This window comes from Engraulis encrasicolus, chromosome 3 (genome assembly GCF_034702125.1).
Source record: "Engraulis encrasicolus isolate BLACKSEA-1 chromosome 3, IST_EnEncr_1.0, whole genome shotgun sequence".
NCBI classification, from domain to species: Eukaryota; Metazoa; Chordata; class Actinopteri; order Clupeiformes; family Engraulidae; genus Engraulis; species Engraulis encrasicolus.
The window spans coordinates 24,425,622-24,450,228 of NC_085859.1; the positions used below are offsets into that span (position 1 = coordinate 24,425,622).

General features: G+C 43.5%; 1 protein-coding gene across 1 annotated transcript; it reads right to left on the minus strand.

Moving 5' to 3' along the window:
* Nucleotides 1–1,241: 1,241 nt before the first annotated feature.
* mvk (mevalonate kinase) lies at nt 1,242–24,457 on the minus strand. Its single transcript, XM_063195046.1, has 10 exons — nt 24,065–24,457; nt 23,356–23,503; nt 22,787–22,934; nt 17,753–17,911; nt 17,270–17,373; nt 12,196–12,241; nt 11,773–11,863; nt 8,523–8,642; nt 7,904–8,057; nt 1,242–2,314 (listed from the first exon to the last, which is right to left on the minus strand). Exons 1-10 carry the CDS (start codon nt 24,140–24,142, stop codon nt 2,163–2,165), a joined length of 1,200 nt encoding a protein of 399 aa, XP_063051116.1. The 5' UTR covers nt 24,143–24,457; the 3' UTR covers nt 1,242–2,162.
* Between the last annotated feature and the right edge of the window lie 150 nt (nt 24,458–24,607).

Genomic DNA, 24,607 nt, shown 5'->3' on the forward strand with positions numbered 1-24,607 from the left:
TAATCCTGTTATTCCATTCGGAGACAGGCTTCAATCTTTTCATTACAGATGATCAAAGATTGGAATGCAATTCCCTCGACACATTCTGAATCCGTCTACTCTGAGAGAGGAGCGGGTTGGGAAGGAGGGGGGGGGGGGAGAAAATTGATTCGTGTAATCATGGCCACTGTGTTGATTTTTCTGGAAGTGAAGCACGGCAACTAACCTCGGAAATTTTGATGGGGGAGAGAGAGAGAGAGAGAGAGAGAGAGAGAGAGAGAGAGAGAGAGAGAGAGAGAGAGAGGGAGAGGGAGAGAGAGAGAAAATAGTTAGACAAAGAGTGAGACAGTAAAAGTGAGTCAGACAGACTGGTGAAGGGGTAGACGAGAGAGAGAGAGAGAGAGAGAGAGAGAGAGAGAGAGAGAGAGAGAGAGAGAAAGAGAGAGAGAGCGCATATGAGAAAAAGAGCAAGAGAGCGACAGACAGAGAAAGAGAGGTGAAAGAGGGAGGGCGAGCAGCAGCAGATGAAGAAGCCAGCATGTTTTTCACGCCCCACTCCACTCGTCCAGGGCCAAAGTCATTTAGCATGAGAGGGCCTGATGTGAGCACCTATTTGTTCGCTGGAACAGGTACGTGGGCGTAGAGGGCATATGCCAGCCCCACCTCCATCTTCAGAAAAAGAGGAGGAAGAGAAATGAAGAAAAATGAGTCGAGAGAACAAATAGACCAAACCTGCTCAATATAATTGAAAATGTCCCTCTCTACAGCTAGGGGCATGGTCTTCAAAATAGTCTTTTTTATCTCGAATTTTCCACAGAAATTCCAAGTGAATTACATGGCAGCTCAGGGATTTTGAGTGGAACAAAAAATCTGGCCCCCGTCGCTCCTAGTGCTGCTGCTGCTGCTGCTGCTGCCGCTGCTGCCACTGCCACTTCTTGTGACAAAGTGGGGAGAAGTTAATTTCCTACATTGTGCTTCCGGAATGAACCAAAGCCAGGTACTGGAAGGGGGCCAGGAGTCGCCTGGCAACCGTGGATTTGAACTGAGGTGGGTAGTGGCATAAGGGGGGCTGGAATATCATGGCATGTGTAATCACCTCAAACACACCATGACAAGCCCACAAATTAATATTTATAATGGGAAACATGTACACTGACAGAGCACAGGACAGGCTTAAGTTGAAGATAGTAGTATGTGTGCTGAAGCCAACAGAGAGTAAGGAAACAAGACCAAAAAAATAAAGTAAAGACACATGCTTTCACGAGGAGGCATCCTCAGAGGCCAATTTATTGTTTTCCTTCGTATGGAAAAGATAGACAACCGTGACTTTTGCTTAAAACAAACCTGCTCAGCCTTACTGCGTCTCTCTCTATCTCTGTGTGTGTATGTGTGTGTGTGTGTGTGTGTGTGTGTGTACGGGCATCCACTGTGCGTAGGCAGTATGTTACAGTATGACTGATTGACAATGTGTCAAAAATGAACTGATGTGGTTAGATGATCAGCTCACATCACTCTCAGTGGAGTCCTGATAATTAATTTCTTCAAAGTAGAAGCGAGGGCTCGTTTGCTGAATGGATGCCGCCATCTGCTGGTCAAAGAAGTAATTACAGTTGTAACTGGCAATCCTTGGCCTCTCAACTTTCAGAGTTTAAAAACAAACTTTTATAGGATGTACAGTATAAATCCATACTGATGACATTCATAGAATTTCATAACTCGTAACAGCATGAAAAGCCCTTTTAAAACACATGAAATGATAAATTATCACAGCATCCCAAAATGCAAACAAAAGTTTGCGGTGCACAAAGCAGAGCCATATTTTGGCTTTCCCAAGCTGGATAAAATTTTGACAGTGCAATGTCATATGCAAAACCCGACTGGAAAACAGGCACACTAGTTTTCCGGTCAGTGATTGATTACCACCAAATTTCATCGAAGGAAACGGCTACTCTGTGAGAGACCGTCTCAATACCTCATCTCCAACAACTGTTTCCTTCATCCTGGTGCTTCTGTGGCATGACTTGAGGAGAGATATTGATATGCAGCCTTTGATTCATTGGCTAGCCCATGTGCTTGCTTGTTAGCTGGGCTGGTGATGACGCTAATGATGGCGGCAGCCTCCCACGATCCCATCTGCTGCTGCGGCTGCTGTCCTGACCTAGTCCAGTCACTCAGTGGTGCTGTTAATATCTGTTGAACACATTCATGGCTTCCTCCTTGACGGCGTGGGAAGAATGCAGCTGGATTCCGGGCGCAGCAATGCTCGTCTCCCAGCATTCATAGCCCGTGTCTTTCAGGTCCTGAACGGTGCTCTGGACTACCACTGCGTCCGTGTCTGAAAAGGTAAACGTGAAAAAAAAAGATATACTGTTAATTGTCCTATAAGGATAATAATTATTTTCTCTCAGTCATTCATTTCCAAAAGTTTCAAATGAACTCCACAGTTCATTTCCAGACCCTGCATTACATATGAATCACTGACTAAAAGAGGTAATTTCCAAAAGACCACAGCAGTCTGTGTGAAATCAAATGAATAGGCCTACAAGTCGGTCAGACAATAAAAGCAGAGATCTTAAGGTGCACGGGGCCTCTGAAGATCAAAGGAAGCTTTTTAGATGGTGTGTGAGCGTTGACAAACCTCCAAACCAAAAAGAAAAAAAAGCTATCCAGATGATCCTAATTGACCACTGAGAGAAGAGAAGAGAATTGTCTGTTTGACCAGAGGGTTTCTGCCATGGATGTGATTGGAAAAGGACAAAACAGTCATGTGATTCTTGAGAAAGCCTTTCTTCTTTTTATAACATGATCCCATGATGAAGTCCTTATTCCAGTGTAGACTTAAAGTATGTCACCAAACTATATTGGAGACGTGTTACCCTACCTTAACTGATAGAGTATGTTTTTCTGCACATGGTCTATCCCAAGTCACAGAATGTCTTTTTGCACAATTACCTTTTTACATTTTTTACATATTACATTTTCACATTCTTTATCTTTACTATTTTTATTTTCATTTCCCCTCCCGGACTATTCCTGTGTTATTTGTGTCTTGAAATGTCCATGTGGGCATTTGTTTATTTGTGTATTTATGTAAGCTACTGGATACCTGAATTTCCCCCTGGGGATTAATAAAGTTACTCTACTCTACTCTACTACTACCGAATACAGTGTGCACTTCCCAGTCACCATGTTGACTAATAAACATATAGAATCAATTTGGCGTTAATCTTTACAAGACCTACAGTATGATGTTGCAGGTTTCATTTATATCTAATAAGAAAATGCCCCCCTTATTGGAGCGATCACATCTCGCACATCATCACAGGCACCAATGCACTTGCACACAGTTACAATTGCTCCTTCGCAGTAGATATCCCAAAACAGCAGCACAATAATAGACTGGCATTTTTAGCTGCGCAGGCAGTTACACCTGTGAAATTAGAATTTCAAGTACCGTTCTCGACGAGACGCGCAAGCACACACAGACAGTTCCCATTACTGGAGTACTTCAGTGCCCCAAATCTCAGTTTTGCAGAACACAGAAATGTCAGAAACTACAGTCAGTCCAACTGACTATGGAGAGTGCTTGTTATGTGGAGGACAGAGACAGGGCTGACAAATTTGACATGCCTTTTTTAGGGTGAAATTTGGACTTCACCAATGACCAGGGCAGAGAGTAGGGCCTGGTCTGTCCACGGCACTGGGTAGCACTTTATTATTTTAATCATGCCTTAAAATTCTTCCATTTTCCATCTGCATTAGTGATGTGTGAGTTACTTTTGACTGGACTATTAGATTACTTTGTGGAACTTTACCCACCCACAAGCTGAAAGGCACAACACCCTTTTGGAATACACAAGGGCAGAGAGTAGGAAGTAGTTATACTTTATGCCGGAAATTTCCAAATGTTTCAAAGCCATTTTGACAGTATATGAGCAAAGGTTTGAACAAAAAAAATCGAAACAAAACTCATCTACTGTCCTATGCCCTATTTCTTGTTTTATTGGGTTTTTTTAGAATATCATTTTGCTACAGAAATTCCCATGAGCCCTTAGTTCCTCCACTACATGAAAGTACTCCATCTGGCCCATACACACATGAAAGAGCTTTTGCACGCCAAAGATGTTAAGAAGGCTTTTCCATTACTACATTAAATTACTACATACTACATGGCTTTTACATTACTACAACACATACCAGTTATTAGTTGTGTTACTGTCAACAACACATGATGTGTTTGGTTGACAATTTCAAGCTACTAACACCCTTGGCTGCTGAGAGAGAGAGAGAGAGAGAGAGAGAGAGAGAGAGAGAGAGAGAGAGAGAGAGAGAGAGAGAGAGAGAGAGAGAGAGAGAGAGAGAGAGAGAGAAAGAGAGAGAGAGAGAGAGAGATTATTGCCATCCTGTCCTGCTGTGATGGGGTAGTGCAGCTGGCCCTCTGGCTCTGCCTCTCCTCTCCTCTCCTCTCCTCTCCTCTCCTCTACCTCCCCATTTCACTCTTCCCCTCCCCTCCCCTCCCCTCCCCTCTCCTCTCCTCTCCTCTCCTCTCCTCTCCTCTCCTCTCCTCCCCATTTCACTCTTCCCCTCCCCTCTCCTCTCCTCTCCTCCCCTTCCCTCTCCTCTCCTCTCCTCTCCTCTACATTTCACTCCTCCCCTCCCCTCTCCTCTCCTCTCCATTTCACTCCTCTCCTCCCCTCCCCTCTCCTCTCCTCTCCATTTCACTCCTCTCCTCCCCTCTCCTCTCCATTTCAATCCTCCCCTCCCCTCCCCTACCCTCTCCTCTCCTCTCATCTCCTCTCTATTTCACTCCTACCCTCCCCTCCCCTCCCCTCTCCTCTCCTCTCCTCTCCCCTCCTCTCTATTTCACTCCTCCCCTCCCCTCCCCTACCCTCTCCTCTCCTCTCCTCTCATCTCCATTTCACTCCTCCCCTCCCCTCCCCTCCCCTCCCCTTTCCTCTCCTCTTCTTATAAACTTTTATTTTGCTGATGCTTAGCCTTTTCCCCTTCTAGTGCCTGCCAGGCAACCTTTCAAAACCACCCGCCACCCACGCTTCTGCACCACAATCACCCTCTCTGCCAATGGCCCTCTTATCAATCACATACTCTTTCTCCTCTCCTTCCCTCTTCTCCTCTTTCTCCCCTCCTGCGTCATTCTTTCCTTCTCGTCTCCCATCTGAAACCTCTGAGAAAAGTATGAGAAATCACAGCTGCCACTCCTGAAAGAAGTCAACATTGGCTTCTAATCACATTAAATGATACTTAAGTTTTAATCTGTTAAGGAATGGCTCCTGTTATAAATTTGCTGTTACTAGAATGGCAATGACCAAAGAGTAATGTGTTACTAAATGCTTTGTGTCATGTCGTAGTAGTGTAATAAAAGACTTGCAAGACTTTTTTGCTCATGCAAGACATTCATGTTGCATTGCTTATGCGATAATGCCATATGTACCTTGAGTTTTACTTTTTTAATAAATTACCAACATTATTCACAGATTGTCACATCTATCGAAAATATCCCTCTGCTTATCCCTCTCTTTTTGCCGTTTTATCTTGTCACGACATGTCTGCAACACTGTGCACTGCTGCAGTACTGTACTGTACTTTGTTGGATTAATAACAGTCTGGTAGACTAAAAGAGTTTAATTTATTTTCTCATATAAATCTCAAACCACTCTCCTCTGAATGGCTCTGAAATGTAAGGCGCAATTCATAAATAAAACTAATTACTGTAATGACTCCAGTGAAAATGAAGCTGTTTACTCTCCTCCTTCCTGAGGAAACAAGAGGCGTGAGGAAGAAATAGCACTTAGCTTCGCTCGCTATCATTTGCAGTCATTGCAGACTTTGGAGTATTTATTTTGTTGGGGGAAATGTGTTCACGCTGATTAAGATTCTGCGTATACTAAGAAGGCTCGGGGCATAAACAAAAACAAACGCAAAAAAAACAAAGACAATAAGGCAACCGTCGCCTTCCTGCCTGACAAGTCCTGTTGAAATCTGTCGGCAGACTAACGGTTGAGAAATCTGTGGCGACCTCCACTCTCCTCTACTCAACACCCCACCGTAGCTTTAAAAAAAATAAAAAATAAAAAATCGTCCATAATGTTCTGAGGTGTGTAAACATACCCCGGAGAAGATTACAACAAAGTTTATCGACTCAACTCACAGACTTAAATAAGCAGCAAAAAAACAATAAGTAGAGGAATACAAATCTGTACTCTTTCAAGAATATGCATTAATGTCTTTACTGAAGCTGCATCTTTTGGTCGCTAGACCTCCATCACGCAGAGTCTGGCTAGACCTTCATCAGGCAAAAAAGTAAGACAATAAAATAATCAAGTATATTACACATGCCATACACTAGCTAGTACACTGAATACAGAATACAACGGAAGGGAAAATCTCATACTGTTATCACAAGGTGGAGTTTTAAGTCACCCTCTGATAACACAGAGCGTACCCAGACTGCTCTTCATCAATGGCAAAACTAGTTGCTAAAAGACTAGGCCTCTCTCTCTCAACCTTCAACTGAGACAGTTTTCTTTCATAAAAAACACTAACCCTCATCTTCTGCACAGGCCCTGTTTGACCAGTGGGCTCTGCATTTCCCCCACAAGTATAATGCCGATTATGTCCTGTTTGCCATTGGATACAAGTGTCTGCTATATGTAATGAAATGTAATGGCAGCATACACCACGTCTCAATCTGACCTTCAAACGATGCAAAGCTGTCGTCTACGGTGGTCCTACAGCTTGGAAGTCTAACTGTCTCTCAGAAAACTATGGCAAGACAGTCTGCTAGTACATACTTTGCTCATAGTTCAATTTGGACTTCATCCCTCAGCTTGCTGGTGAGGTGCATCACAGCGGGACAAACATCACTTAACAGTAGAGGTTGGAGCTGGCACATTGTAGCCTAGTTTTTAAACATTTATCATGTACAAACACCCAACTAACGTTTCGGTGTTGCTACACCTTCTTCAGAGTCATTAAGAAGGTGTAACAACACTGAAAAGTCAGTTGTGTGGTTGCACACTTTGATCATACTTAGATCATTTTAGATTAAACAAAGCCCATTTAATGGCTTTCACAGTTGCACATACTTGTCACTTCAACATTATTACAGTGTGGTCTAAGTATTAGACCGCAGACAGTTACTGTATTAGAAACCTGGTGGCATTTTTTCACAGTACCTCACAAATGCCACTTAACTCCGCTGCTTTCACATGCCAACTCTGTCTAATGCAGCTGCTGCCTTGAGGTGTTAACACACCTCAGGATATATTTATTGTCTCTAAACAGCAATTGCTCTAAGCAGTGTTCTCCCACAGACAGGATATTGATTTGCTTGGCACTGAATGCAAAACAGTTGACTTGAATAAAACTCATAAAACACTACTGCAGCTATACATATTACACACATCACTTGCTATCGATCCATGAACCATTTAACATTCTGTATAAAAGTTGGTGATTTCATTCCTGTTAATCCCAATTGAGCTGGGCTGGAAGAAAATATACCCATGCATTTGAGCCCTGTGTTCCTCCCTGACAAAGAAGCATGAAATCCGGCTCTCACACATTAAAGAGCAACTGTTTTTGCAGTGTTAAGTAGTAAATATGGCTTTTACCCTTTGGGGAAAATGCATAATTAGTTGAGCAGTGTTAAGTAGTAAATATGGCTTTTACCCTTTGGGGAAAATGCATAATTAGTTGAATTTCTGTCAACTAAAATGACATGTTTGTGGCACATTATATTATATACTACTTAATTATAAGTATAGCATATTATGTTAGGTATATACTTAATTATATTCATAAAATTAGCTTTATGAGTTTTGGATGGGAAACGAAATAGAAGCACACTTGGATACCTGGTCTAAATCTCACACTTGGGTACTTGGTCTGTCATACACTTGCGTACCTGGTCTAAGCAGAGTGATGCCGCAGCCTCCTCCTCCGGCCCCTGTGAGTTTGCTGTGGAGACCCCGCGCCAGAGTGACCCTGCAGAGGATGTCTAGAGAGGGGTGGCCTACTCCCATCACATTCAGATGGTGCTGATTGATGTCTATCAACTCCTGTGCGGAAACAGTTAAGACAAATGAAGAAAGAGCAACGACAACAATAATAACTTTTTTTTTAAATCACAATTCATAAAATCTGCAAAGATTGAAAATATTAGCAAACTTATTATTCAAGTTTCAAGTAAAAAGCATCAAGTCAATCTATGCAGATCAATATACGTTGACAGACTGGCATAAATTGGAGCTACACTATGTAGGGATTTCATGCATTCATTGATCAAGGGCATTTCATCCATGGCTGAGATGTGGACCCGCTTCCCTGTAACCAACTATCTGTAATTTACTCCATTTATGGCCTTTTGGGTCATGTGATGTGTATCTAAGGTTGGGGTGGGGTGGGTGGGTGACTGTTGTCTACTGATTCTGTAAGGCTAACATTTCCAATCTTGCAATCTTGTGTATAAATAAAAAAATAAAAAAACAGTGAATTGAAAAATAAACTACTAGTACTGTACGTACCTCCAAGGTGGTGTAGTGTTCTGCCGTTGGCACGCCTTTCGCCATCTCCATGAGAGTCTGTTCACAGGTGCAGGACACCGCATCTACCGAGTCCAGCACTGGGTTGAGGATGGAGGGAAACTGGAGACAGAGTTGTGGGGGGGAAAAGAGTGAGAGACTGACTGAGTGAGTGAGTGAGTGAATGAATGAAACATGTAGTTTCTTAATGCGCGTCGTTCCACTATTGGAATGCTGTAATAGTCACTGAAAAGCCTTTACTACCATAGTACTACACCACTATAGCAGTACACAGGGCCTTTGGTTATACATTACGACTTTGTCATTGTCATTCTGGTAACAGCTATGACAGTTACATTCACATTTGTATTGAGTGATGAAAAACATTCAGACCATGAGCAGCGATAAACAGCATTTTTTTTAAATTAGGGACTGTTCGTTATTTATTTTCGGGGTCGTCGGAAGATGACCACCTTTGATCGTCAAATTTTGCATGACCCTCCCCTAGCGAGCTTCAAAACTTTGATGACCCTCCCCGCGACGCCGTCAAAAAATGCATGACCCTCCCCTAGGGAGAATTAAGAATTAGCCTTATCCTGCCTTATTTTTGACGTTGATTGACCAACGCTGCTTAGCGAAAGGGCCGTTTCTGAGGCTATGTTGCATTGAAACATACAACAAACAAGGCTACTTTGAAATGCTTTTTGTAATAAATGGGACAAACATTTTTGGATGACCCTCCCCTAGCGAGCTTAAAAAACTTTGATGACCCTCCCCACAGCAATGAAAAAAATGACACGACCCTCCCCTATTTTCTTCCGGTGACCCCAAAAATAAATAACGAACGGTCCCTTACAGAATACATTTTGAGACAGGCATGTCACACGTTCTGCACAAACTCACACAATCTGCTGAGGGTGGCTTTAAGCAATCAATCAATCTAGCTCATGCAATGAGTAAATACATAGGTGTCTATATACTTTGTGTAATAAGTATACGAGATGACAGGAAGTTAATTATAAAGAGCAGATGGTCAGACAGGAGACACCAAGTACACCTAGTACAGTTGGTTTTATTTGGTTATTCAGTTGGTGTACTTACATAAATGGTAAATGGTAAATGGACTGCATTTATATAGCGCCTTTCCGCTTTACAAAGCGCTTTACATTGCCTCACATTCACCCATTCACACACCGGTGGCCGTGGCTGCCACGCAGGGTACCACCCTGCCACCAGGAGCAACTTGGGGTTAAGTATCTTGCTCAAGGACACAACGATGGAGTCAGGTCGAGCGGGGCTCGAACCTGCAACCTTTGGGTTGCCGAACGGCTCCTCTACCACCTGAGCTACCACCGCCCACCACATAGTACATGTGTGCTATATGCAGTGCAGAGTAAGTGACGTGTACTAAATATATCCTGTAAGCACATGAGAGGGCATGGGTGCGAGTCATATAGAGCGGAGGGTCTTTCGTAGACCCTGGAGCTGCTGCCTTCATCTGCACTGTGGTCTAACGTACAGTAATGATTAGGGCTGCACAATTAATCGAAAATAATCGAAAATCGTGATAAAATTCTGAAATCGAAGTCGTGATTTCAATCGTGATTTAATCGTGGCAATAGTGACCTACCTTTGAGAGCGTCCTTGAAGCCAGAATATACTGACAGGCTGGTGTTTCTGGCCAGAAATCTGTCCACCTAAGTTTCATGCTATTGCCTTTACCTAATTATTACAATTCATTTTATTTTCTTATCCCGTATACAATTCATTCTTGGTTATATCATCTTGTTATTGTGATTAATAATCGTGATTACGATTTTGACCAAAATAATCGTGATTATTTGCCTGGCTCTTGCCCGACCTGTAGTTCCGCACAGCTTTGTGAGCTTCACTACTAGGTCTGGGAGCATGTAGCAGGATTCCATTTCTACAGTCAAAACAATAATCTCAGCATTTATTGCTTCAATATCAACAAATTCTTTCAAAACCATTTTCTGTTGATCTATAAAGCGTCAATATAGTCTATAATATGACCTGTGACTCCCCAATGTGAGCTGCCAGTGATATTGAAGTGATAAATGCTCGGCATTATTTTTTGAATCCAGATATTGAATCCTGCCACATGCTCCCAGACCGATGTGTGTGTTTGGAGTGCCACCAGGGGGCTCCAGAGCACACACACGGAGGTCTGGTAGGAACCAGGCTACGTGATTATGATTTTTTCCATAATCGTGCAGCCCTAGTAATGATCATCATTAGCCAGCTAATTAGACAACGGCAGAGTCACGGACAGAGCAGGAAGCCAGAGCAACACGCACACGCACGCACACACACACACACACGCACCAGCCAATGAAGCAGCAACAGCAGTAGCCCTTTTCCCCTCTGACAGCAATTACCACATCCTGATTTAGCAGGAAGCTGCGCTTCACGGTGTGTGTGTGTGTGTGTGTGTGTGTGTGTGTGTGTGTGTGTGTGTGTGTGTGTGTATGCCACCCCACCTCCCACCTGGGAGAGGAAAAAAGGTCACAAACTTCCATTCCTCATTCCCCTTACCTCCACCACACACCACTGTTGAAAAAAAAAGCCAAACACTGCCACCAACCAACCCCCAACCTGGCCCCCCCTCGCCCCCCATTGTACTCCAGCCTAGCCTACCTGTCACAGTTGTCAAGGCAACCACAGGGAGTCCAGCCGGAGGTGCCTGTCGAGTACTTGAATTTCTACTCGTTTTTTTTCTCCTTCCTTCTTGCCCTCTCTTTTTGTTTTTTGTCTTAAACAGCCTGATCCCCAAGAGAGAGTCTAGCTAGCACCACGGTGGCAGCCATTATGGTAATCACAGACCTGGGTGTCACAGGTGTATGTGTGTGTGTGTGTGTGTGTGTGTGTGTGTGTGTGTGTGTGTGTGTGTGTGTGTGTGTGTGTGTGTGTGTGTGTGTGTGTGTGTGTGTGTGTGTGTATGTATGTGTGTGTGTGTGAGTGAAAGCCCAACGGGGAAACTCCAACTCACATTGTCATAGCATTCCACAGCACACAAGTGCACACAACCAAATTGCATTTATGCCTCGTCCGTGCAAGGGGGAAGCTCCCATTGGCGCCCGAAAAAAGTGTGTGTGTGTGTGTGTGTGTGTGTGTGTGTGTGTGTGTGTGTGTGTGTGTGTGTGTGTGTGTGTGTGTGTGTGTGTGTGTGTGTGTGTGTACGTCTGGGCATTTACGTATGTGTGCAAGTGAGTGAGTGAATGAGTGAGTGTACCTTGTTGATTTTGTCCTTCACACCGGCAACAAGTATCTTGGTGCTGCGTGGGACTCTGGTGTTGGTGAGAAGGATCCGCAGCATTGGCACCCTGAGGAGACAGTTCACAGACAACATTAGCCGGGTGAGGTAAAGGGTAGGGCACTTTCAAAGACATTTATTTAATGGCTGTTTGTGTGAATAATGCTGTAGCTGTCAAATGTTATGTGCCTTTTTGTGTGAGGTCAGACACTTTTGATTCAATACATTCGAAGCAGGTATAAGTTGCACCAAGTGGCATAGACAGAAACATACACAGCCATTGTTTGAATGCCATTGTTTTCAACCGGCACGGTAAACGTTCATCCTGGCTTCGCTTTTTCTTTTAGACATGATTGCGAGAGGTGTTGGTTTGTAAAATAAGAGACATTAATGTCCACATACCTTTTCAACGGAGTAATCTTGCCAGCGTGGTATCTTAATATGCCTCCTGTGAGATGAATAAAAGAATAGTACATAAGTACATGAGTGTACATAAACAGCCCAGAATGTGCATCAAAAGCTTACACCCTTAAGAGGCCATGGAAGTACACATATCAGTGGTCGCACTGCCTCAGTTCAACAACTAAAAGGAAAACGATACAGCCCCATGCAGCACACACCACATATTACCTTTTTTGTTAAAGTGGATTTTGGACACCGGACCTCATTTCCGAGTCAGCCAGGGTGTAAACAATGTGTCCAGTAGGCCTGGGCAAAAAATCGATGTGATTTTAAAATCGAGTTTGAACGTCAAATCGATTTGTTTTTTGAGAAATCGCGTTATACGATTTTTTAAATTTATTATTATTTTTTATTATTATTATTATTTTTTATCATCCGTCAGTTTATGTATCCAAGCGCACAGCGCATTGCATTACGTTCGCCACTTGGTGAAGACGCAGGTCTACCTAGTGCATTCTCTGTGTCTCCTCCCCCATTAGGCTACATGCACAAACAAACGTGGTGAGTGAAATGGTTTGACAGAAATATAGTGAACCGGGTGAGGAATACGGGCTCCTGTTCAAAAAAGGCAAGTATGTTCAACTGCAGTGTGCAGGGCGGGGGGCAGGTCTGGATCACATCTCCCTCCTCCCCCCTGAGCACATCTTCCTCCTCCCCCCTGAGCACATCGAGTGCCTCCCCCTTGTCATTCAGCGGCAGCGCTAAGCTTCTACATGGGAAGAAAAATAGCTCTGGAAGTCACTGCACCGTGCAGAGCAGAGACGCAGAGTTTTCACAAATAAAATCACTCTCTCTACTCCACTAATGTATAATGGTTTGGTGAGTGTAGGAAACACGAGCGGGGAGCTTTGAGTGAACCGCGCGATGAACAGCACACGACCCTGTTTAGTATAATTTATTAATCCCGAGGGAAATTAATATAAGCTATTATTATTATTATTAGCTAATATAAGCTACATGTAGTATTTGTTAACGCATGGGTCTAATTTGAATTAATATTAAGTGTCTCTTCTTAGTAGGCCTATCTTAGTTTGAAGACCAGATATTTGGTGCCAGTTTCTAAAATTCGAAAGATGGGTAGGCTACTACAAGAAAACTAAAGTAGGCAGTAAAACGCCTGTGCAGTGGCGAATTAGGCTACTCCGTGTGTGATCCGCTGGAAATTAAACATAGGCCTACCCATCATTGAAAAGCATGAGCACATTCTTCAAAGTCCCAAAGCCTGGATGCTGTCGCCACAATCTCTTTAGGATTGGGGACTGGACTCTGAGCAGGCCATTGCAGTAGCCTTTGGTAGGCCTATCCTTCGTGCATCTGCCCCGCTTCCAAACTGACACCCTGACACATTTAGCATTAACCTTTTGTTTTTAACCGTCTAACAGCGCTTAACATTATCATTAAATCAATGGAACCTAAAGCAGTTGCAGAGACCGTTTCAATCTTCTCCTTTACTATGAAAGAGAAAGTAAGGTCAAGGACAAATTATTCTATGTAAATGGAAATAAACACTCATGCAATTGGAACGTGGAAAATGAAAATTAAATATATTTAGTAGGCTAAATATATTTAATTAGCACTCCAAACGACGAGACATGATAGCCTACAAGCTGTGTGCATAGAATACAGTGTAGCCAACTACGCATTCACTATTGATGAATGATTCTATGCCCAGTGTTTAGTAAATGTAGGCCTATTTAGGCCTACTTAACACTCCAAACGACGAGACACGATACAATCTCCCTAGAATACAGGGTAACGCATTCGCTATTGATGGATGATTCTATGTCCAGTGTTTAGTAGGTCTAAATATATTTACTTAACACTTCAAACGACGAGACACGATAACAAGCTGTGTGCATAGAATAAGCCTACTGCATTCGCCAGATAATTTGGGTCCATTTCTCAAATATGGTGCGCTATCATGATTGACGAATGATTCTATGTCCAGTGTTTAGTAAATATATTTACTTAACCAACGACGAGACCTAATAGGCCTACAAACCACTTCACACCGCAATTAGCCTACATAGGCATTATTATTGTCCAAAGCAGCTATAAGAGTCATCAATGTATGCTGGTGTGCTACACTTGGGCATGAATGATTCTATGTCCAGTGTTTAGTAAATACATTTATTTAGCACTCCAAACGACGAGACACGATACAAGCTGTGTGCATAGAATAGTGTAGGCCTATGCATTCGCCGGAGAAGACATTTGGCGCAAATTCTCAAATAGGGTGACGTAGGGATGGTGTGGGACTGTACAGACTACTATAATAGGAAAAATAGGAGGGGCGAGATCCAAAATGGGAGGGGCAGGATCTCAGAAATCCAGACCTGCCCACTTCTGCAAACTGCAGTTGGATGCTACTCAAAAAAGGTGACACTACCTCCTATCGTTTTGCCAATGATGACTTAAACAACTTACCACTTTGTAAATTGTTAATGACAATGTTGTCGTAACGTAAGCTGTACGTCGTACAAGCCGGACTACAGGCATGTTTCAATATTTGAAACGAAAACATCTCGCGGAGAAAATGCTAAACAAACTACTCTACCCCTACCACAATAGTGGCGCAAGGTGGAAAGCAATCACGGATGCAATTAGCCTAGAATTACCTACTACGATATGCTTCCAATTTATTCGGCAGAGAAGAGAGGTTTTCAACATGCTTAAAGTTTTGGATGCGCTGCTTCCTCGCCTGTATAATCTTAACCAACATATGTGAGTTGAAAGGAATCTCTCTCCCTCCCTCTCTCGCTCACACACACACACACACACACACACACCCAAGCAACCGGAGCACTCGGTCTCTCGCGCGCTCTCTCTCCCCCTCTCTCTCCCCCTCTCTCTAAAGCCCTACTCGGGTGGGACTAGTTAGGAGACTTGTGGTAAAGTAACCGCGTCTGAACGCGCCATGTCAGTAAAGAAAGATAGCGGCGATATCGGTAAACTTCGCCGAGAGTTTTACCGCCTGTTGCAGTTCGGAGAAATTACCAGCTGTAAAACTAGTTCTAATCCTGTGCGAATGCGCTGATGTCTGATTTAAAGGCATGAAACGCGATATCTAATCTACTCAGGCTTGCAAACGTTACCGTCTTGAAGTAAGCATTGTTTTAGGGTGTTGCTCCAAAATGTTTTCGCCGTGTTAACGCAGCAGTGTTCAGATGCATCGACATGTATTCAGACGCATTAGGCTACTATGGGCTCTGATGGGCAGAGGTGGAAGAAGTACTGAAGTTGTGTACTTAAGTAAAAGTAGAAGTACCCTGCGAAAAAATTACTCAAGTGAAAGTAAAAGTTGTTTCCCAAAAACGTACTTAAGTAAAAGTCCTAAGTACTAACTTTTAAATGTACTTTTCAGTACAAAAGTACAAGTAGGCCTACTCACGCAATGGCTGTCTTTCTCCATGTCTACCTACTTGATCCAATAGGAAAAAGTGTCTGCAACGGTTTTCGGTTCTATTTGAACATGACTATGGAGTCCTGTTAATGTTTTTAAAAGTATATTTTCTGTCTGGGTGTCAATTTGGAAGAGGGGCTTGGTCCCGCCTCCCTGCCCGCAGCTGAGGCTACTGAAATATCCACGAAACACAACAGGAAAACCTAGGATAAATGTAACTAGTAACAAAGTCTTCTTCTAGAAATGTAAGGAGTAGAAAGTACAAGTAATTGTCAAAAAATGTAATTGAGTAAAAGTAAAAGTCTGCATTTTTATTTTTACTCAAGTAAGTACAAATTCCAGAAAAAACTACTTAAGTACAGTAACGAAGTAAAAAATACTTAGTTACGTTCCACCTCTGCTGATGGGAAACCAGCAGGCAATTGCTAAATTTGTTCATCTGGGACAAGAGCCTCCATACATCTGTACTATAATGCATCATTAATATATTGTGGGGATGGATGGCACGTGACGACAAATCTCAACAGTGCCTGAGGATTTACCCCTCCCATTTTTTGTTCTTTCTCTGAGATGTTTCAATGTACTCCCAATTGGTCATTTCTATTAGCAATGTTCTGGGATAAATTACATTAGGCCATTTTGGCCTGGAGTTCCCAAACTTTACTATGAGCCCTCCACATACAGGTAGATTCCAGCCAAGCCCCCCTTGACATGGGACGTGCCACACTATTTTTTTCTGTGCACACAGTCTCACACCTTGATAAAGTTTGTGTATTCCTAAGACCATTCAGGTACTACAGAAAGCACAATACATAAATATTGTTAAGAAAAAAAATATTCCACTGGGATTTTAAGACTATTTTTGGTTTATTTTGGCTACTTACAGTAGGTCATTCAATTAATTTTGCTATATTTTCCCTGCCAATCTGCCACGGCCCCCCTGGCATCCTCTCACGGTCCCCCAGGCGTCCCCAGGCCCCACTTTGAAAACCCCTGTTATAGGCTACCCCATGTCCATAGGAACTGGTCCAGTCCGAGTAGGCTTCACTCACACACACCAGAGGCACCGCCACACAAACAGAGCCTACTTTTCTCTCTAGATTTTTTTTTCAGGGTGAATCGCCCAGCCCTAGTGTCCAGAACGTTTTTTTCACATTCCATGCAGTCCTTGTGAATTCGCATGTCCATGTTGCTAAGCTAGCGCAAGTGAACGGCTATTGGTAGCCTGCCCCCAAAAATAGTCTTATCCAGTTGCAACAACGTTCAAAACAACCCCGTTATTATGCCAGACTGCAAGTGTAAATACTTGTCTTGATAGAATGAAGTTTGAAATTAAACCACTTGAAAACGGTTGCACTTGAAAAAGGACGAAGGTCCGAAACGACGTGCAAATAAATCACTGGGAGCATTAACAGTGTTGCGGGCTTCTATCATTTATTTCAATTGAAATTAAACCAACCTTGCACTGCGTGGATTTTGCCATGTTGAGAGACTATTTTCTCGGGGTCAGCGGAATTTTACTTCGCTCTCTTCAGTTGTGATGTACCCACCCACTTTATATTTGAGCATTTTGTCCAACTTTGTGACAGAGAGGCAGCTCTGTGTTCTTACCCCATGTACTGACAGCGTTGTCGACCCCTGAGGGGTTGCCGTGGATAATCTTCTCCCCCTGAAACGCCAGCTGGTTGATCAGCTCCAGCTCCTCACTACTCCACCTACAGAACAGGACAGAAGAATGATCTCACTGATGGGCAGTGCAGGCAGTCAATAACTACAGGGGGAAAAATACATTTAAAAATAAAAAATAAAGGGGAATTCTTTAAAAAGAAATATATATTAAAAATAAAAGAAAGAAAGAAGACAAACAAAAAGAAATAAAAAATATAAAAATAAAATACAAAAATAATAAAAAAAAATGGAGTGAAAAAAATGCAGGGAATCCAGATACATGTATATATACGTACAGTATGTGTCTATCTATGTATCAATGTATGTAAGTGTGTGTGTGTAGAAAGCATATCATTTTTGAAGGGATAATATGTGCGTGTGTGTGTGTGTGTGCGTGTGCGTGTGCGTGTGCGTATGCCTGTGTACCTTGCTGTATCCCCATCGGAGCCTGGTGATGGAGAGGAGATGCCCCCCTGTGTGTAGAGCAGAGCGGCGGCCACACACACACAGTAGGCAGCACTGGAGCCCAGGCCAGCGCCCGTGGGCAGCTCAGACCACACCGTTACAGTAACACTAGGAAGCACCCTGTAGAACACACAAGAGGACACATGAGAAACTATACATACAGACACACAGACACATGTGCGCACACACACACGTACGCACACATGCACGCACGCACGCACAGCAGCAGCAGCACTACTGGACCCCAGGCCAGCACCCTTGGGCAGCTCAGACGACACCGTTACAGTAACACTCACAGTAACACACACAGTGTTTCCCATACATTGAGGAAACTATGGCGGCCCGCCATAGTTTAAATTTGGCCGCCATAGTTTCCGAAAATGTAAAAAAAAAAAAAAAAAAAAAAAAAAAACCTTTTTTTAATTTTATTTTTACGATTTCCGTTTTTGTTAATGAATTACGATTTCCTTCGCCCATTGGATGCTTCTTCTTATGCACATTGGGCTAGTCCAATGAAACACTTCGGTTCTCTAAGGCCCGCCCCTCCCTATAGACCCCCACTTGACAAAACTAATCATCACCTCAATAGTAGTTGACGACCACCTGGCTTAAAACTCTGGTGGACGATAGGACGCAAAATTGAGAAAGAAGAGTGGCTACATGACAAGCGCAAAAGATAACGCATACCCTAAATTGGACGCGGCAAATGTGCTAAAATCACTGACAAGTTGTTTAAAACTAAAAACATAAGGTCGAGCTAATGTGGTTCGGCCCGTCGGAGGTGGGGATTGAGGAACCACTGCTGGACGGCTCGATAGGTTGGGACACTGGGGCCGCGAGCGGACAGGTGGTGCTGGATAATGAAGAGGAGGAGGAGGTGGTGTAGGTGTAGGAGAGGGTTCGAGCAGGGGAAGAAAAGATGAGGAGACGGGAGACGAGACGTGACTCAGGGATATTGAGGTTAGTCTTCACCCCAGCACACCCTCTAGCTAATGCAGTGTAGCCAAGTTTGGTTACCTCTATTACCCATAGGCCTACCGTCTGGTGATAACTATGCGCTGCTTGTTTCGTTTCTCTTGCCTGGGACCAAGTTGTCATCCTGACTTCATCAAATCACTCGCAAACATGTACTCATTTTGATGCCTTTCCCTGCCCTTCTCTTGTAATGGTGTAATGCCAGCATAGAAATCTTTCATTTGTCTTGTCACAAGGCCGTGATGTGTGCTGTGTAGTTATGCGTCGTGCCCTGTCCTCTACTCTAGATCTAGCTGGCTTCGGCGTTTTTCCGCATGAAACTTAAGTTGTCGTCCCTCTTCACTCGCTCAAATCAGTAACAAATATGTAGATTTATTTTCATGAACTTCTTGTAGCCATTTCTTTTAATGTGTCGGCTGTCACACGGACGACATGTGTACTGTGTCTTGTTAATTACGTTAATTACGTCGCAATGGCGCATCCCCGCACTTTCCCAAACCCCTTTTTTTTTTTTACTATTCTGCTTGTCGCAGTTTTGTGCAACTACGATTTTATACAAAATGCATTTTTGTATTTTTCCCCTAATGTCATGTCGCGTCATGATCAAGACATCTGAGTATTATCTGCCTCTTAGATGGATAAGTAAGACGCCGACCAGCCGTTCCCATTGTTAGGGAATCGCTACACGCGCTCACATGACCTGTTGTGAACACTTTAGCTATTTGTGTTGTTGTTGGCATTGCAGTGTGTAAGCTATGTTGGAAGTCTAAGCGATACGACTTGGTTTTGCTGTGGTGAAAAAATGGCGAGTTTCCGAAAAACCCCCACTTGTCAGACGTTGACAATCCGAGCCTCTTTTGATGAGTCTCAAGCGGCATTAAGTTACAGTTCATCATGCCTAGATAACAACTTTTGGTTTTGGGGCGCGTTGGTAAAGGGGGGCGTGTTGTTAACATGCCATTTAGTAAGCAGGCTCACTGACTGTATGAACTGGAGCAATTTGACATTCAACCAAGGCAATTATTATTTTTACGAGATTTTATTATCATTATTAGATTTGGTGTATTATATTGCTTATATATTGCTTTGAAAGCCCACCTGGGAAACTCCCATTGTGACACTCCACTCTTAATGTGTTTGGGTCTGTGGGACCCATTTTCAGTTTTTTCTTAAGGAAAATGGTATGGATACTATTTTTATATTGAGATTCACTGGTCAGGGCTCATAATCAGGAAAATAAAGTTAGTTGTCCTCCTCTCTCTATCTCCTACCCTCAAACATAGGCTACTCAGAACTTCAGAAGCAGTATGAAGGGAACATGGTGCACAGCAGCTTTTTTTCTTCCTTTCAGCCCAGGTCCAGTGGGCAAGAATATCTTCTGTGTAACAAAAACATGACTGCCTTATAAAGGCCTATACATTATACATACATTATATGTCTGTATATATACGCCGAGACAATATCATCATATACCGATACCGATATACCGATAGAGGCACTGGGCCCTCAGGAGTCAAAAATTGCCCGGGCCCTTTTCAGATCCCAGTCCAGCCCTGCCAGCACCCCTCGTGTAATAATAATGATAATTTCATGATTCTCAAAGTCGCTTGAATGTGTACGCCTATGTGTGTGTGGGGGAAAAGGCATAGCCTACCCTCTTAGACCCTTTTTGTCTATGCGTTAACAATTTCACAGTGCTCTTAAATTCTTACCTTTGCTCCTATTTTGTTTTATTATTTTTTTCATTACATAGACCCCTGCATGAGGGACGAATGAAACTGTGTTGTAAACACAAATGATTCACTGTACTGCATTTTTTTTTTTATGTACTACTATTATACATGTCATGGGTAAAATCTTATGTAGCCTTATTTCTCAAAATATAAATGGCTGAAATGTAGGCCTATAGTTTCTCCATGCGCCAATGTCATACTGTACTCATTGTTTTGCCGTTTTGCATTTACGCTGCGTAAATACACCCCCCCCCCAAAGGCCCGCGTGAAAAGACCCCCCCCCCAAAAAAAAATCCCGGCTGCCCCCATAGTTTCCGAAATTTCTGTGGGAAACACTGCACACACAGTAACACCCTGTAACGCATCAGAGGAGTCATATGAAGCCATGTGCACACGCACACACATGCACGATTAAGACCAAAATAACACTCTAAAACATAAACAGTCCCTCAAAGTAAAAGCCAAATGATTAAAAACATTGAATTTAAGAAATAGGCTTAAAAATATCTCTGGTTCTTCAGCAGCATTAAAACCACTTCATCAGTTCAAAGACATGATGATAACTGATGACTCCCGACTTTGTAATTATGTCAGGAACTGCCGTACGAAATGGCCCATAAATGTGTGCCCTCATTGCTGCGGCCAAGGATATTTAATTTCTGCTGATGGGGTGAGATGATTTCCTGGTGAACCAGAAGCCATGTGTTGACGACCAGGGGGCTGGGCTACACAAACCTTCTGGTGCACCTGTGATTCGCTCTCCTCCTCCGTTTACGAAATAAACGGGGCAGCTCGACGAATCAGGATCGTAGGGAGGGATTTCAGTGGGTATGACGTTTATCGAACGCAACACCCTCCCCCAGGGTAGTTCGGCTGTGCCCGCCCCCTCCCTGAATCACAACAGTAATGGCGGCGTGCGAGGAGTTATCATGCGTCGGGATGGAAGCAGCAATTTCAGCGGTGTTATCCAAAATACCTCAAGTTGATTTTCTAAAGGACGTTGTTCTGTTTTGGTTCCCGACCTGGCGACGCTTACGTGACGACACGTCCTACGTCACAAAGCTTCAACGTGAGTGGTCGAAGTGTCATGTCATTCATATGAGGTTGCTCCAACCGCGTGCAAGCATCTTTTGACTAAACCCCGCCTGCGGAGACGCGTGAAAGGGCAGTGTGCCAGTAGCCTGTTACTTACAGGCTACTGGTTCTTCAGCAGCATTAAAACCACTTCATCAGTTCAAAGACATGATGATAACTGATGACTCCCGACTTTGTAATTATGTCAGGAACTGCCGTACGAAATGGCCCATAAATGTGTGCCATCATTGCTGCGGCCAAGGATATTTAATTTCTGCTGATGGGGTGAGATGTATCTAGCTGTATCAATCTAATGGACGAAGCTTTTGAAGGGGAGATCATACTGATGCCGTTTTTAAAAAGAGAGAGACTTGGGGTGCTGTGGCGCACTGCATTGCAATAAGGCACCGTACCATGAATAGGATTGCATGCCCATGGGGACAAGGTTCGAGTCCGGGCCAGGGTCATTTCCCAAGCCTACGCCATCTCTCTTCCTGTCAATTCTTCACTATGCTATCGACAATAAAGGCAAAAAAGCCCACAATTTGTGTGTCAAGAGAGAGAGAGGAGGAGAGAGAGAGAGGCAGGGAGGGAGGGAGGGAGAGAGAGAGAGAGTGTCATTTTCTGGCAGCCACTCTGCAACGGTAGTGAAAAGAGGGCCTTGCCAACAACCTTGACTGCCCACGTCAACAAAAGAGCTTCCTGATGGATCACTGTGATAAACAAATCTGCTGTAAAGATTTGGGCCGAGAGCTGGCTATAACTTTTAGCCAGACATGTGCCAAAATTCTCCTGCTCTTTGTTTATTACACTCAACGACATTATGAAACTGGAATTGCATTGCAAGGACATATGAAGAGTCTCTAGCACATGGCTAAAATACAGAAATAATACAAAGGTGATCTAGCTGCATGCAAACACACACAAACATGCATGCACAGAGAAAAATGTGTACACACAGAGGCAGGCATAGGCACACACACACAGGGGTGTCGTACAGGGGTACGTGGATGGATTTAGGGGACCCACACACAGTCCAATGTATGCATATACGTAAATGACTGGGGAGGTTCATGGGAGCAGATTGTACATAAGGCCCCAGAATTTGCTGGTACCTGCGCGCGCGCACACACACACACACACACACACACACACACACACACACACAGACACAGCCACACACACACACACACACTTAAAGACCATGCCCTACTTTGTTTTGCCGAAGGTGGAGAGGTACATATAGAGGAATGCTGAGACTGCCATGCTGCGCGTGTCCGTGCTCCCTTCCTCTATTCCAGCCAACTCCCTCAGACTCTTCACCAGGTCACCATCCAACTCCTTCAGGTTACTATGGTCAGCTGAGAGAGAGAGAGAGAGAGAGAGAGAGAGAGAGAGAGAGAGAGAGAGAGAGAGAGAGAGAGAGAGAGAGAGAGAGAGAGAGAGAGAGAGAGAGAGAGAGAGAGAATAAGAAAATAGCACAAAACAAAGAGAGGGAGTCAGAGGTGACCATCACAAACACCTACCTTTAGCTCAATACATTGAGTGCAAATGTTCGGTGTGTTGGCTTTCTATATTTAAAAAGACATGTTTAAAGTAGAAGTGAAAGACAAATCTTCATGAGGTATTCATTAGGTAGTAGGTACAACTTGTGTAACAACTATGTCATATCATGAGATAGTGTTGTACTCACGCATGACTTCCATTCTACTTTTACTTTACACAGCTTTGCATTGCATGAAAAAGACACAGGTGAACCAAATAGATTAACAGTGAACTTACCTGTTGTGCCCTGAAGTAAACGTTGTAGTGCCGCAATATCCCACGACAGGAATGTGTCAATGTTGGGCAGATTGATGCAGACCTTACTTGTGGAGGTGGTCTGAAGCCTCAGGAATGTACGCAAGTCCAAGCTCACAGCCAGAGCAACCTAACATTTTGACATTTACAGTTCAGTTGTATCAAATGTTATTGCCATCCCATGCAGTGTGATATGCAGTTTTTTTCTGTACAAGGGTCTACAGAACGCCTTATTTTAACCATTACATGGCCGTATTGAAAGAGTTTTTTCTCTAGGTCCTTGTAAAACGTTACACACTAGAGCTCCATATCGGCATGTTTACTTTATCATGTAGACATAACATGTGTGCACTGCCTGAGGATAAGGGAGGAGGAATAGACCAGGCAGATTTTCACTCCGCAACATCTTCGTTGAATCAATTTATTCAAAAGCATAATAACATGGTGCTTTTGAAAACAGAGAAACAAAAGGATTTGTGACAAGAAATTACACTAATTACAATTTCTCTTTGGCACAGCAACACTGGTTCCACATTTGAGCGAGATTATTTCATTGTAGAGAAACTAGCCCCATGGACAGCAGAATTAGTTTTCAACTTGCTAGATGAGGTAAACATCGAGGTAAACTGACAACCCGGCCGTTTTCAGATAGGCATGGGTGGATCAGAGAGGAAAATGAAATGACACCCACCTTCCCGTGGACGACAGCATGCTCCCCATGAAGGATGGCTTTCCCTGGTGCCGACACAATGTAGTCAATGGCGTGCATGGTGAAATGCGACGTCCAACGAATACAGAACCCTATTAATGTTGGTGACCATACGTCCAGTCAACAGAGGTGGTGTTATTTCAGGCGGACGCTGACTTACGACTAGCTAATATCCTCCGACGAGATGGCTATCCACTGTGAAGTTGGATTCGCCTGTCACTGATGCTGCTTTGTCATTAGTTCATTCCAGGGTTCGCCACAATGAATCTCGTAGTATCAGACCAGATCAAATTACTTCCATTCAGTTCATAGCTTGGCAAGTTGTTGAACAGAAATAGTCTCTGTTTATAACAACTCACAGGCGAACTTGTGACACTTAGCTTACAAGTCAGCTGCTGAGTGTCAACACACGGATGTTCACTACCAAAGCCTCTGAGGAACCAATGACCGTGGAACGCCTTATGTACAGACCGCCCAATAACCAACCAGAGCAAACAACAGTTCAACAGCCTATCAGACGATACG

What these genes read in the sequence shown, in the direction of transcription:
- mvk (XM_063195046.1), bottom strand. Translation starts at nt 24,142, where the DNA reads ATGCACGCCATTGACTACATTGTGTCGGCACCAGGGAAAGCCATCCTT. An exon ending in TCCGATGGGGATACAGCAAG is followed by an intron (nt 17,374 to 17,752) that starts GTACACAGGCAT and finishes CCTGTTCTGTAG; the next exon opens with GTGGAGTAGTGAGGAGCTGG. An exon ending in CAACGCTGTCAGTACATGGG is followed by an intron (nt 12,242 to 17,269) that starts GTAAGAACACAG and finishes TTCATCTCACAG; the next exon opens with GAGGCATATTAAGATACCAC.